This window comes from Rhinolophus sinicus, chromosome 14 (genome assembly GCF_057876585.1).
Source record: "Rhinolophus sinicus isolate RSI-liver-muscle chromosome 14, RSI-T2T, whole genome shotgun sequence".
NCBI classification, from domain to species: Eukaryota; Metazoa; Chordata; class Mammalia; order Chiroptera; family Rhinolophidae; genus Rhinolophus; species Rhinolophus sinicus.
In genome coordinates this window covers 37,743,674-37,760,000 of record NC_142514.1, presented here as the reverse complement: position 1 = coordinate 37,760,000, position 16,327 = coordinate 37,743,674, and the positions used below count along the sequence as shown (strand labels likewise).

Sequence of the window (16,327 nt, the reverse complement as noted above, 5' to 3'; positions counted from 1 at the left end):
TCACCTTTCCTTAGTAAGTGGGACAGTCCCAAATACTGAGCTATGACAGCAGCTTCATTTTCTGGACATTTAGAAATCAAATCTCATGGTGTCATTTTGTGTATGTGGATTCCATCAGAAGGATCTTGATAAAAAGACGTTCAAGAACAAGCAGGGTATGATGGAAAAAAACCAGAGGTCAAGTCAGGTACAGATAAAATCTTCTGGGCTCTTATAATATCCCATACAAATGATTACTGGATTTTCCTTGCTGTGTATTATGTTTTCATTTCATTCCCCACTGGATTGTAAACCCTCCAGGGCGAGAACCTCATCTTATGTTCTGTAAGGTCCGTTTCTCGCCCTAAAATACCACCAGTGAAGTAAGCTGAATGAACCCTCACAGATGTCCATACCCTAATCCCTAGAGCCTGTGATATGTTGCACTATATAGGAAAAGGGACTTTGCAGATATAATTAAGGTTATGGACCTTCAAATGGCGAGATTATCCTGGATTCTCCCAGTGGGCCTAACCTAATCACATAAACTCTTAAACACAGAACTTTATCTGGCTGGGGGAGAAGAGATGAGGCAGAAGGGGAGATTGGAGAGATTTAAAATGTGAGGACTCGACTAGCTTTCACGATGAAGGGAACACAGGCAGTCTCCAGAAGCTGAGAACAGTCCCAGGCTGCCAGCAAGGAGACAGGGACTTCAGTCCCACAGCAGCACGGAACTGGATTCTGCAAACATCCTGAAGGAGCACGGGGCAGATTCTCCCCGAGAGCCTTCAGATCAGAGTTCAGTGTAGCCAGTTTGACTTTGGCCTTGTGAGACCTGGAGCCAAGAAATCAGCCAACCCCACCCAGACTTCTGAGCTACAGAACTATGAGATAATAAATCTGTGTCGAGTTAAGCCACTAAGTTTGTGGTAATTTGTTACAGCAATAAAAAACGAATACAAACATTAATAACCCAAACTGGCACATGGTGCCATTTTCCCACACATCATTTCACTTAATCTTCACAATAAGCAGGACAGTACTACTCCCCCCTTATTTTAGGAAACTGATGCTCAGGGAGGATCCGTAATTTGCTCAGGTGACCAGAATTCAAACTCGGGTCTTTAGGCTCCAACTCCAATGAGAGTCGGCTCCTACACTGCAGCTACCATCCCGTGGCTTGAAAATTCTACCTTAAGCTAAATAAAAAGTGGACTAAAACAAGGCAAAAAAAAAAAAAAAAAAAAAATGAGGCTACTTTCACACACTGAAAACTTCAAGGCTTTTGAATACTCCTTTCTGGTTTATCCAAAGATATCTAGTAAGTCATGGTACAAGTCAGGGTATAAAAAATATTAAAAGGATCAAGTCTTCTTTCTGGCCCATAGAAGAAAAAACAAGTTTTTGATAAATGATAAAAGGAGAAATCCTCAAAAGAGTCGCTATCAATGAAGTATTTTCTCCCATTCAGACGCTTTCTCAGCCTCTGTTGAAGTACATCTTCCACAACGAAATGCCATTTTGCCAGCTGGGTTTAGGAACATTTCTGTGGTTGGAGCTTTCAGTCCACTCATGACAAATTTTTATTGTCAGGCAGTTCACCTGACTTTCAGTCTGAAATTTCCCTTTCTATATTTCTTCCCATTATTTCTATTAATGAAGCAAAATATTTTCTTCCCCCTTGGTCTTCCCATCTTTCAAATATTTGTGAACCATTATCACACACTACCCTTGCATATCATTTTGCCAAGCTGAAGGCTCCTTTCAGCCCGCCTAAGTTAACCTTTCTCTTATACTGCTATCTTCATGTCTGAACTTTTCTACACATTTCAGTTCTAATGAGGTGTTTAACCTTGAACCAAGCTCTCTGTACACTACAGAAGGTGCCATATTCTAAAAGGTGAATTAGACAATAATCAACTTGGTAGCTGGTTCAAAAACTGCAGTACGTACTGCGTCTCTGCATGCACTTTAAATGAACAGCAGACTACAATGAATTTCCCCCAATTTTAGATAAAAATTTATGGCCACAAATTCAGGAACTAAAAGCATTTACTACACGCTGCTATAAACAGTACTATGAATATTTACAAAGTATTTAAATGACTACTAGTAGAACAGACTAAATGGACATCACTTTTTGCAGTAAGTTTTGGATATGATACATTAAAAAATATATTTCTCCAAGAAGTCTGGCTAAAATTCCATACCAGATTAAACTTCCTGCCAAATGGAATCAGACGCCACATTTCTTAAGGGCCAGAAATCTGGCCCAATATTCTCTGTTCTTACCAAGAACTAAGGAGCTGTTTGTTTGCAGCAGTCTCCAGATAGATATTAATACTGGACCTTTCCAGTAGATTTTGTAACTCTCTATTGAGAAAAACTCTAAAATTTGGCCAGACGTGGCTGTGGTTCCTGATAGCGCATAAATCTTTCAGGGCCCTCATTAGCTGTTTAGTACTATACCCCAAATTCCTAATTCATATCAGTGTGGTCTCTAAACAAACTCAATCCCACAGAGTAATTTACCCAGAAGTACAATCTGTCTGATTACCTTTTTTTTTCTAGTCAATAACATCAAGCAACTTCTTTGTGTTCAAAAAGCAACCATGCCATGGGCAGCTAGAACTGTAATCTTTGGCTGAAATGCAAACCTTCTAAACGTCAAACTAAATAATTCTATATTCATTCATTTAGTTACAGAGACTATTAAAGTTTAATGATTCTTAAGGAAAATGTAAGAATGTAGACAGTCAATAAAAAGTGCAACTTGTCCCCAATCCCGAAGCCAGCTGATTATCTGAACTCAAAGGACTGTCACAAAATGTTCCAATTAATAAATTCTTCATGTTAAAAAAATTTTTCTCAAATACCATTAGGCACCATCTATTGACTACCTATTACGTGTCTGACATTTTAACAGCTACATTTGCTAATCCTCACAACCAACAAGGTGGGCATTATTATTCCCTTTTTACAGAGGGAGAAATAGGCTCAGAGTTGTTATTATCTCAAGGTCCCAGAGCTGTTTAAGTGCCAGAGCTAGGACCAAAACCCTCATCTGATGGGCCCCAAGTCTTCCCACTATACCAGGCTGCTGCTCTAAATGTATTATTTTCTGAAACTTCTAAAGTTTCAGAAGATAAAGCTGTTAATTATAGGATTTAATTTCATATTTCTTTTTCCTAAGGTGACATATGAGGAAAACAGAAGTTTATATTTATATGTGACCGAACCTTTGACAAGGTTTTACAATTTTAAAAGAACTTTAGTGATCACTGTTTAATCCTCCTCTATTCAAGAAATTTTTATCGATGCTTATTCTGGCAAACATTGTGTTAATACTAGAGACACAGAGAATGAATAACTGAGTTTCTACCCTTAAGGTGTTCAGTCTAATGAGACTATTAAAAATAAATAAATAACAGTGTCCCCCTTGCACAGAGGAAGAAACTAAAGGCTAGCAAGGCTTAAATGCCATGTCCTAATTTAGCTTCCAGAAGACAGGACTCGATTCTAGATTCTTCTGAATCTAGACTCAGTGACTCCTCTGCCCCTCCTACCTCTACCCTCAGCTTCCTAATCATGCTCTCCATTATTGTTTTTCTACATACGCAACAAGGATTGTAGAAAGCTGAGAGTCTGAATTCATCTAAACAAGTACAGCAACAAGACGACTGATTTTAACGCACACAGAACCAACTTACTAGGCCACTTTGTTTTTAAACACATGTAATAAAACCACAAATAACTGACTTCTCATATTTATTACTTCAGGCTTCTTCAATCTCACGTTGAAATACTGTTCTGAGAAGCTGCAAATATTTTCAAAGAAAGGCCAGGCTAAGTCAGGCTAATGGAGAATTTTTAATGTTCTTTCATCATCAGGGCAAAAAAAGGTCATTGTCATAGAGAATGCATTTCTGTGACGAGGTATCTATCCTCAGAAATGTCCCCTGTGGATGTAAAACTGTTATTCAGCTTATCTCATTCACTCCCTTAATGACAGTAAGCCAAGACTCTGTGCTGGGGGAATCAAAATGGATGCCCGAGATGCAGTCCTCCCTGCCCTTAAGGAGCCCCCCCTTTGGTGGGAGACAGAAATAAATTACTGCAAAGGAATGATTAGCTCTATTTGTGGCAAACAGGGACAGCTTCCTGAGAGCTAAGGTGTGAAAAGGATGAAAAGGAATTTGCCAAGTGGATAAAGTGGTGGGCAGGGGATAGGTGGCAGGAAGAGACTGGTGAGGGTGGGTACAGAGGACAGCACATGCAAGATGACCTAATTTAGAATTAAAAGTATTAGCTAATGCGCTTGCTCTGTATTAATCACGTGGAAACTGAATGTGTCACTGCCAAGTGGAACTTTTCTGTTATTATTCATAGCTCTTTATGACACCAATTCCAATCTCGTTTTTGTCCCTACTACTCCATTGAAACTGATTTTTGTAGAGATCACGACTTCCATGTTGCCCAATTTAATCCAGTAGAAGCTTTTCAGACACCATCCTACTTGACCTCACAGTAGCATGGGATACAGCTGATCACTCCCACTTTTTGGTTACACTGTACTCTCTTCTCAGGACATTTCCCTCCACTTCTCTCATCCCCTTTGCCAGATACCTCCTCCTCTACCTGATCTCTAAAAGCCAAGTTCCTCAAGGCTTACTCCAACCCCCTGCTCTCTCCCCAGGTGGTATCATCATTCCTGTAGCGTTACGTACCACCCATCTGCTCGCGACTTCCGGATATGTATCTCCAAACTGACCTCACTTCTGAGCTCCAGTCTTGTAAAGCCTCCTTGGTGTCTCCACTAGGAAATCTCTCGGGCATCTCAAAGTTAACAAGTTCAAAAGTGGAGCTTATTATTTCAACCACTCTCCCTAAAACCTGCTTGTCCCCTCATCATTCCGGTCACGACCCACCATTCACCTGGCCAGTCACTGAAAGTTATTCTTGCCCCTACATCCGGTCACCAAGTCTGTCAGCTCTACTCACTTTTCCATGTCTATCTCTAACACACTAGGCCAGGACACCACCTTCTTGCATCTGAACACCCACTCTCCAGCCCCCTATCCTCAGTACATTCTCCACAGAGCAGCTACAGTGACAATTTCATTCCCCCCCTTCTGTGTTCATCAGTTCTTTCAAAAAATATTCTTACTGCATTCTCTGTTCCTGGTATATAGTAAGATTGTGAAGTTGGGTGGGGGGCATGTGACTTTCTTTGGATAATGAAAGGAGAGTAAAAGTGATACGGATCACTTCCGAATGGGAACTTTCAAAGCCAACATATACTTGAGCTTTTCCTCTTCCTCTGCCTTGATGATCACAACGCTCCAGAGCACCTTCTCCATTAGCCTGGGTTCTTGACTTAGGATCTGATGGCAAAGTGGAGATGCAGCATGAGTGAGAAATAAACATACGTAAAGCTACACCTTCAATAGCTCCCAACTTCACTAAGAATGACATACAAATGCTTTACCATAATGAACAAATTCCAATAAACGGGCTCCTATATACCTATCCAACCTCACATTGGGTCGGTCCTTCCCATTCCCTATATTCTACTCACAGTGGCCCCTTTGCAATTTTTAAAACAAGCCAAGCCCCTTTCTACCCTTTCATGCAATGTTCTTTGTATGGTTCACTCCTCAACCTTTAGCTCTCAGCTTAACTATTACCTCCTCAGAGATTTCTCCCTTACCCACTTTATCAAAGGAAACCCCTCACTATTAGCACCCTATTTCCTGCATGGTAATAATCTGTAATAATTATTCATCTCTTTGATTGACTGTCTCTCCCACTAGGCTGTAAGTACCTTAAGGGGAGGATCTCATCACTACCTCCACTGCCTAGCAGTGTGCCCTCAATATAGTACCCTATACACGGTCAGCATTCAATAAATATTTGTTCAATGAATGAACAAATAAAAAGACTCAAAAGTGAGACATAAGAAAACACTATAGACATCATATCATGCATCAGAAGCAAGAGGTAGAGGTAGTGGTAAGGACAGGAAGGGAACTCACATTTACAGGAAGGGAACTGAGAATGAGTAGGATGTACGTAACACTGATTTAGGTATGTTACATATGCTCTCTCTCTCTAGGTTCTCAATAATCCCAGGAGGTCAATATTAATATCTCCACTTTATAAATCAGGCAATTCAGACTCAACCTGTTCAAGTAGCAAAACCAGTAACAGCAGCAGTTTTAACCCAGACCTGTTAACCTTTTCCCTCCAAACCATGATGCTTCCCTAGGAATTAAACTGCTACTACATTTCAGCACTAAGTAGTATTCTATTAAATATATAAGTTGCACTTACATATGAATATGTTTCTACTCCAGGAACCAATTTTCGTTTTTCTGTTTGTTTTTGTTTTTTCAGGCTCACCCTAAAGCCTATTTCAGGTACCTCATGTTAGCTGGGACAAGTGAAGGCAGAATGAGGTAGCAAATCCAAACTACAGATAAATCAGACATTTTGTTGGAACTTTTCTCTTGAAGTCTTTTTTATCTCAGAGTAAGAAGCTACTATGATTAGGAAGGAGGTCTGTGCTCTGAATTCATTTTATGGGACTTGAGATCAACTTATATTGGGTTAATTTATCGTCTTGCCATTACCAAATGCTGTTCTTCTGGTCACAGAACATGCAAAGTTAAATGGTCTATGGGGATCTGACCCACAGTCCTGATTTGATTCACACGGGCTCCAAACATCTAAACAAACAAATGAAACCACCTGGCTTTTTGCCTCTGACCATCTTGGGATGAAATAATGTGTTAACGACAGAAACGTAAGGCCTGGATAACTCCCAAACAGTTTTGCTGGGCTCTGAGTAGACTCACAGGATGATCAGAGCTTAAGAAATCTTAGAGACCATCTACTTAAACCCCTTCTTTTAACAGTTTAGCAAACAGGCCCAGGCAGGCAGTTATTTATTTGCCTAAGAGAAGCAAGACTCCTGGCTCCCAGTCAAGTGCTCCTTCCACTGCAATACACGGCCTGCCAAAGCAAGGACTAGTGAGTATGTCAAGGTAACCAGCAGATAACGTCTAGATGACACAGACTGTAAATCCCCCAATGTTTCTCTTCACTCTCCATCATTTAGACAACCCTGAACAAAAAGAAAAAAACACAATAAAAACAAAGACGATCAGGAAGAGCTATTTTAATTCTCTATTAGATTTTCTTCCAAAAGCATTATTTTACCCCATATGTTACTGAGTTATAAGAAATAACATTAGCATTAGAAAAACTAGGATGAAAGATATATGTGGATAAACTAAACATATGAAAAAGGAAAATTATAACAAGAGACTGAGAGCTTTATAAAGTTTAAATTAATATGTGATTATAATTTTAAAACTGTGCATCTCAAAGGGAATCTTATTAAATTATTTTTAACAGTGTTTTAACTCTAACACTGATTTTTCAAGAAAGAGACCCATTTAAAAATATTTTTATTTAAAAAATAGGCATGTGTACTGCTATAAATTCCTGCCCACCCAAAAGCTCTGATCACATCTCTTTTATTTAGATTTGGGAAGAAAATACCATATTGATGGCACAAAATGCAACATCAAAAATTTTTTTTTAATCCCGGTACAGAATTGTAAAAGCTATTAATGTAAAATAGATTAAGGTCATTAAATGCACAACACGAATTACTGGCCAGCTACTGGTATTTTGTTTCTTCCCTAGTTCTCCCAAGGAAAACTTAAATTGAATCTTCAGCAGAATAATCCTTAAATATACTTTATAAGCAAAATGAGAGCTTTTGTTTACATAGTTTTGGGATTTTGCTGTTCCTAATTTTATTCTGAAATTCAATTTTACCCCAAACCATAATTACCATGTTAACTTTGTAATGCACAGTTGTATGCAGTTCAGCAAAGCAGTAGTAATACCACCAGGCTCTATTCACCCAGAGCTCTGGAAAAACAGGACTGATCACACCCATTTAAAAACATAGCTCGTGCTATTTGCCAATGCGTGGTTTCAGTTTAGGTTCTGACAATGAAATATATGGCTATATATCTATATGTCTCATCTTGATTTTTCCAAGGTAGGCAAAGGAAGTTCTTCACAGCTTAGCTTTTTCTGGCTGAAGCTGAAGATTTTGTAACTTCATAGCCAGGCCCATGTTGCCCGCGATTTTCAATTTCCCTTGAAAGAAGGCCTGTGAGTGAGAAGAGAGAAAATTCATTACGTGGTGTTTTTTGTTTTGAGATTGCTGATATTTCTAGACTATCCAGCCCTGAGATCATTTATTTATCGGGTCTCTCATACTTTCTTCAAAAGATGAAATTTGCTTTCTGGAGTAGATTTAGACCCAGATTCTTCCAACGGAAGGAACTGTAAAAGCCATGCTTTCACACAGAGCAGTCAAAAGGCACATTTTCCCAAATGTCTTCTCTTAGAAACTGAGTCTTCCTTCACCTGCCTTCCTCAATGCAGTACGTTTTCCAAATATTAGACTAAGTGGGTTCATACTAGATTGATTTTGTTTAAAAACATTACATGTGGATCAGGAATATGACCTGAAATTTTCAGAAGTCTGCCGAGAGAAAAAGCACGTGAATACACTTAGAAACTCTTAGAATACAATGTGGATGAAATGTCACCAATTTTTTCCCTTTTGGGTCTCCACGATAAAGGATTTATCCCTAAGGAGGGAGGCCAGGCAGCCTGCTGAGACGGAGGTGCTTGCGTTAATCTTTGGCTCAAGAAGAATCCAACCTCTGAAGAACAGAGCCACAATTTGTTCCATGTAACAAATGCCTGGGATTAGATCACATGATGCTTGCTAAATTTATCATGTAACAAAATCCCAGGAAAACTTTAGAGAAATATCAAAATTGGGAACATAGCATGACTTCCTGCTATGATCTCAGTCCTTTAACTCAATTCTGAAAATAAGGAAAGGCTAGGTGAAAAAAGTTCCTCATCATCTTAGTTTTTTAACAAGTACATTAGGAAGTTAGGAGCTCCTCTGCCTCATCCATGGGAACGCAGAGCTCTGCTTTTCCTACACCTCTGGTAAGGGTGACTAATTCCTTTTTTTTTTTTTTTTTTTTTGCCTCCTCTGTCTGGACAAACTAAATATTTCCTTTCTATATGGCACACAGCCTTCTGTCTGATGACTTAAAGGTCAGGTGTCTCAGAACACAATATATTTAACACATGTCCTCTAAAAATATGGGCTAGTGGTACCGAGAAGAGAAGCGCACCATCTTTTCCTTTCTGTTTAATTAAAAGAGAAAATGACTTTTTACTGACTAATTATTATAAAGAAAACATGCATCTTCACCCGTTAGAGAACCCAAACATAAGAGTCATTTTAGTCTGGCCCTAGGTGTGCTTCATGTGTGCTTGCTGCCGGAGAGTACGCTGCCTTGTTTCAACTGTAGCCAAACACTGAAATTATAATTTCCACTGCATTTAACGGTTTCCAGTCAAATCCTCAACTGAGCATAAGGGAAGGCCATTAGCGCATTAATAGAAAGGTCTGCCATTTTTATCTTTAATTCCTTTGAGTGCTAACAGGTGTTCAAGAAAAATAAGGTGACACTTTGCTCCCCAAACTGAGAGAAGGAGAGCAGCTGACCTGTGAAGTGTGATCTCCCCTGCCAAGGAAGTGCACGGAGTGAGTGCATGGCGGAATGAGCAGCAGTGGGTGGGAGGGAAGACGACAGCCAGCTCCTATATGGTGGCCTCTGTTCTGTCCAGATTTTTGGACCGGGCTCAGTGGGTGGAAATGTCAGTGCCAATGGTGTGTATTCAGTTGAAACGTCACAGATGCACGTCTCTCATTTGTCAACACATAAACTGAAATATGCTTAGTTGCTTAGAAAAAGCATTTCAAAAAATCCTAACAATTGGGAGTCAGATTTAGTTGCTTTATCCAATCTTTCAAATTACCATGGGACCACTGGGAAAAGACCTAAAACAAATCAGACTGAGGCAACAACAACAAAAAATAAGGTTACAATGGAAAGAAGCAACTTAGTCTCTTTTTTGCTATCTATGGCTAATGGAAAGCTATATCAAGTCTGTTCACCACTATGCAACTAAAGAGTACAAACCCTTGACAATTTGGGGACCAGGAAAATCTATACACGGTATAAATACATTTTAGACAAATACAATTTAATCCAGCAATTGTGAAAACCTAAAAACATCAGGCATCACACTAAGTTCTGGAGACATGAAGATAAGTTAAGATGTGGTTTGTTCCTTTGAGATACCCACAATCTAATAGGGAAGATAGGCACATTCTGACTAATAAAATGTGACAAGTGCTAAGCTAGCAGCCCAGGAAGTGGACCAGAGGAGGGGCTGGCTACAGCTCCCCAACTTGGAAGGTCTTTGGAGACGACATCTGAGCTTATTTTGAGAGACAAGGAGTTTGTCAGGGAAGGACAGCTCAGACAAAGAACATGGGCAAACACACAAAATGTAAGGTCACACTTTTGTTCACACCATTCCCTCCTGCCACCTGGATTGCTCCTACTCTCCATCTCTGCATTGCTCACTTCTGATCACCCTTAGGGCTCAGCTCAAGTGTCAATTCCTCTCTGAGCCTTTCTCTGATGGCCCAGGAAGACATGGCTGCTCCTTCCCCCACCCTTCCCAACCACAAACCAGGCGTGGTATGTTGGATATCTGGCTGTACTTATCTCCTTGTAGATCTGTCTCACACCAAACTGTGGGGCCCTGAGAATTTCCAGCACATGGGACAATGTCTGGTACATAGTTTGCTCCACAAATGTTTGCTTTTTATTGGGTTTGACCACTTTGCACTTTATGGTATGAGACTGAGGCAGGAGATGAAGTGCAATGGGCTAAAAGACCCACCTACTAGCAGGATAGAAGTGCCATCATACTTACCGACTGAGGATTCATTTTCCCAGTCATTAAAGCCAGTAAGTCCGAGTCAGCCATTGTGATTGTGCAGTCGGCCTTCTTATCTAAACCAGAGATAGGTAGGAGGACGAAGGAGAAAAGGGACCGGTTCAGTTTTACTTATACATTTTCATCAACAGCCACTGACTGCATCAGAATCACATCTAGTGCCAGAGCAGTGTGGGGGAATGGGCACTCACACACATTTCTCTGGCAGCCTGGTAAAATGTGGCATAAATCGCAAGCAACTTCGACATCTAATAAGAGGGAATTGATTAAATAAATGATGGTATACTCATTAACGAGATACAATGCAGCCATTAAATGATACGGATTTACATTTTTTGGCCTGAAAAGATGTTCATGTTATATTGTTCACGATACTGCTATAAAACCAGTTACGAAACAAACTGTAAGCATGATCCCATTTTTGCTTAAAAACTGATATTCAATTATATAAGGAAAACATATGTAAACTTAGACACCAATATATTAATAATAGTTACTGTGGTGCACAGACTCTAAAATGACCCCGCGAGCCCTGCCTCCTGGTGTTCATGGCTTTGTATAATCCCTTACCCTCGAGTACAGGCAGGACCTGTCACTTGCTTTTAGCCAACAGAATGTGGCAAAGGTGGTGAGATGTCATTCCTGTGGTTCTGTTATGTTATATAAGACTCTATCTTGCTTGCTAGCAGACTCACTCTTACTCTCCCGCCGGCACTGAATAACCTAGCTGCTATGCTGTGAACTGAGGGCAGACTCTGGCCTATAACCAGTAAAACAACTATTATAAAGCTGTCATTCATACAGCTGCAAGGAAATGAATTCTGCCAGCAAGCTGAGTAAGCATGGACACGGACCGTCCCTCCATCAAGTCTCCCGATGAGAACCCAGCCTGTGAGGGCTACTCAGAGGCCCAGCTAAGCTGTCCTCAGCCCCCTCACCCACGGGAAATGTAATGTACTTCATGTTTGTGTTGTCTTATGCCACTAAGTTTGGGGTAATTTGTTATGAAGTCATATAAAATGAATACATTTACCTAGATCAGGGGTTAACAAACTTCTGTAAAGGATCAGACACTAAATAGTTTATGTTTTATGGGCCACTAGGTGTCTATCGCAACTACTCTGCCCCCATATCTCAAAAGCAGCCACAGATAAAACAAGTGAGTGTAGCTATGTTGCAAAAAACTATTTTCAAAACAGGTAGCATACCCTGAGGGAGAAGATATTTGCAATTAATATATCTGCCAAAGAACTTGTATCCAAAAACATATTAAAAAAACTCCTATCATTCAATTAGAAAAGGTTAGATAATCCAATACAAAAATGAGCAAATAACATAAACAGGCACTGTACAAAAGAGGAATCTCCAAACGGCAAAGAAAGCACATGAAACAGTGTCCAACTTCATTCGTCATCGGGAAAAGGCAAATTTAAAGCATGGATGAGATACTACTATATAATACTAGAATGAATGTCTAAAAAAAAAAAAAAGGCAATATCCAGTGCTGGTAAGGATGAGGAGCAACCGGCAGATCAATGCCACGCTGGCAGGACTGTAAAATGGTATAGCCACTTGAGAAAACAGTCTGGAAGTTTCTTATAAAGCTACCATACACATGCCCTGTTGACCTAGTAATCCTACTTTTAGGTGTTTACTCAAGAGAAATGAAAACATGTCCACACAAAAAACTGTATGTGAATGTTTAGAGTGGCTTTATTCAAACTGCCAAAAGCTAGAAAAAACCTAAGTGTGTATCACCTGGGGAATGGACAAACTACTCAGCAACAAAAAGGACAAAAGGGAACAAAGTACTGATGATACATACAACAACAAGAATGAACCTCAGTGAAAAGTATGCTCAGAAAGCCGCATACTGTAACCATTTATAAGACATTCTGGAAAAAGTAAAACTGCAGGGACAGAAATAAGATTTGTGGTTGCCAGGGCCTGAGGGTGGGAGGAGATTGACTACAAAGGGACATGATCCTTTTTGGGGTGATGGAAATATTTTCTATCTTGATTTTTGGTGGTGGCTATAAAACTATGCATTTGTCTAGATTCATAGACTTGCACATCGAAAAAGGGTAGGTTTTATTGTATGTAAATTATACTTCAATGAACCTGACTGAAAAAAAAAACTTCTAGTACCATGTACTGTCAAAAATGTGGAACAAATGCAATTCTCATATGATGTGGAAGGGAATGTAAAATAGTACATCCACATCAAAAACTCTTTGGCTGTATTGTAGCTTATGGTTTAGTTTTTTCTAGTCCTGGTTATATGCCAAGTGGAATGAATACATATGTCCGCTAAAAGACACATATGAGAATGTTTATAATGGCTTTATACGGAAGGTCCCAAAATGGAAATACTACAAAGATACATCAATCATGGAATGAATAAATAAATTCTGGTGCACTCATCTAGTAAAAAACGAACTACTGCTCCACACAACAGTATTAATGGATCTTACAATGCTGAGCAAAAGAAGCGAGACTAAAAGAGTAAATATTTTATGGTTCCATTTATATGAATTCCCAAAATAAATATAATCAATCTATGGTGACAGGATTTGAAATAGTGGCTCTTTTGGGGAGTGGACAGTGATGGGAGGGGTTGTGAGGGAGGTTTCTGGGGTACTGGCAACACTCTGCACCTTGATCTGGGAGATGCATTCGTTTGTTAACACTTATCAAGCTGGACATATACCTGGTATTTACACCCTTTATTACAGGCTAGTCTTCAATAACAATTTTGTACAAAAAAAAACAGGCGGTGGGTTGGATTTGGCCCACAGGCCATAGTGTGTCAGCCCCTGAAGTTGATGGTGGAATTACAGGAGAGTAATTTTTTCATTTTGTCTATATTTTCTAACTTTGTCTATAATGTATATTACTTATATAATACAAAGTTTTTGAAATATTAATTTTATATCAAGACATAATGAAAACAAAAAGAATATACAACAAAGACTCTATTAATAATCTCATTGCTAAATCAGCCGTATCTACCTTGGACATAAGAGAGGTGAAAAAGGAAAAATTCACCAAGAAATCACATTTTTCAGCAGTTTTTAAGCAGTGAATGCCACAATAGCACTGTAACAGCTGACTCCTCCTCAAATTAAATCTGGGCCTCTCCCAGAAACCAAGTCACTTTCTATCTCACTAGTCTGTCTTATTTTTCTTCATTGCACTTACCTGAAACTATCTTATTTGTATATTTGTTTTCTGTCTGTATTTATCCAATAGGATGAAAAGGTCATGGGGGCAAGGCCCTTGTCAGTTTTGTTCACTACTATATTCCCAGGTCCTTGAAGAGTGCTTGATACATAAAAGACAATCAATAAATACTTGTTGAATAAATAAATAAATTATGTAGACTTCGAAAGATTAGCAAACTATGGCCCAATAACTAATCATAGTCTATGCCTTAATAAAAGAGAGAGGAGTAGCTATGGTTTGAATGTTTGCGTCCCCCATCCCAAACTCCTATGTTAGAAGCCTAACGCCCAATGTGATGGTATTAGTAGGTAGGGCCTTTGGGCGGTCACGAGGGTGGAGCCCTACTAGATGGGATTAGTACCTTATAAAAGAGCCTCCAAAGAGACTCCTAGCCCCTTTCACCATGTGAGCCCACAACGAGAAGGCGCTGGCTATGGACCAGGAAGAGGGCCCTCACCAAATGTGACCATGCTGGCACCTTCATCTTGTACTTCCAGCCTCCAGGGCTGTGAGAAATAAATTTCTGTTATTTATAAGCCACCCAGTCTGTGGTATGTTTGTTATACAGCCCAAATGGATGAAGACAGTAGCAAACTATTGAAGCATAGCATGCCCATATTATTAAATAACTAAAACAGGACTGAAAATAAAAAGGTTTTATTATATATGTTACAACTCAGAGATAGCCTCTAAACAGAATGAGATTCAATGGCCATTCCATTTTTGCCTCTAACAAAATTTTCTCTTATAACTGGAAAAAAAAAGGTGTGAAGCCTTGAAAACAAAGGAATTTACAATAAAAAAAAATCCAGTTCTCCTGTAGATATGTAACATTAAATAGCAGGGAGGGGGGGAAAAAGCTAGCAAATTGAGATAGTTGGACTTGATCCTAATTTCCAAGAAAGGACTCTCAGTCATTCAAAGGGTCCCTTAGGAAGTAAAGTCTGCTACTGCCCCCGCTATTGCTGCTGATGGAACATCAGCATTTACTGAGCTCTCGTTATGCCAAGCACTTCACTTACATGAACTCATTTGATAGTCACAACAACTCTACGAGGGTCAGAGAGGTCAAATAACTTGCCCAAGATCACACAGCTAATAAGCAGCTGAGCTGGGTCTGAAAGCAGATTCCTGAAAGCAGCTAAAGCCCATCTTCCAACTCTTAAGCCCTATGGCTTCCTTTTGTTACAGGAAGGATACAAACATTCAACGATTCAGTTGTAAATGGGCCTTCACCAACTCATCAGCATTTGATGAATCCCAGATGGTTTCTCACTTCCCCACATCCTTTTGTGAAGTCTTAGACAAGTCTAATGTGTTCACGCAGAATTAGTGTTTAATGTATGGGTTGGGAAGGAAGCAATAATTTACTGAGCACTTACTATGCTACAAGTGCTTTACATACCTTATCTCATTTAATTCCCACAACAACTCCATACACAGAAATTATTCTCGCCATTTTCTCAGACAATTGGACTCAGGGAAGAGATACACCTAATAAGTGACAGAGCCAGGGTCTGAACCCAGGTTTGGGGTCTCTTTCTACTGCACCTAGTGGATGGTAGAGACTGAGGCTTTCTATATCATGTTCCTCACAAAAGGGCAGGGTTGAGAACTCAAGTAAGTGCTGAGAAGGAAGAATAAAGGAATGAAAGAATAATGTCATGTCGGATTAATCAAAGTTGGCTTCCTAGAGATATGCTATGTGAGTTGGTTTCAAAGGAGAAGAGGGAGGGGCCGAATTCATGGGGAAGGTACTAAAAGGCACCTAGGCAGGGAAAAAAAAGATGGAAAATGCACAAAATCTAAAGTATAATCATTACCGAACTCTTAGAATATAAGCAAATGAAATACATTTAAGTAAATCTTACTTCGTTAACAGTAAGTAAATCTCTCAACACTATGTACATGCCAAAAGAACTAGCAATTCTCTTTAAGATGCCAGTTCAAACTAGGACAGGTTATTAATGCTTTAACGTAGCTAATCTCTAACAAATGGTCATTTGTTGGCTGATGTAAAAGGAGCTGGCAATTTCCAGTGGTGGCTTTTACTGGGTAAGTCCATATTTCAGCGCCACTCCTGGCTGCCAACAAGTGTCAGTTTCAGCAGAAATTACCCTGCCCCAGGGTAAAAATCCCTTCAGGTCTGGGATGGGGCATCTAATGTGGGGAGAGCTCATTGCCAGAGTCCATA

General features: G+C 39.6%; 1 protein-coding gene across 2 annotated transcripts in view; it reads right to left on the bottom strand.

Annotated features, from left to right (window-relative positions):
• Nucleotides 1-7,146: 7,146 nt before the first annotated feature.
• SCP2 (sterol carrier protein 2) overlaps nucleotides 7,147-16,327 on the bottom strand; it is a 111,533-nt gene continuing 102,352 nt past the window's right edge. For both annotated transcript variants that reach the window (XM_019742794.3, XM_088791148.1), the window contains exons 15-16: nucleotides 10,885-10,964; nucleotides 7,147-8,173 (exon numbers count right to left, since the gene is read on the bottom strand). In XM_019742794.3, coding sequence (XP_019598353.1) covers nucleotides 8,078-8,173; nucleotides 10,885-10,964 — 176 coding nt within the window. In that variant the 3' untranslated portion in view covers nucleotides 7,147-8,077. The remainder of the gene's footprint in view (nucleotides 8,174-10,884; nucleotides 10,965-16,327) is intronic.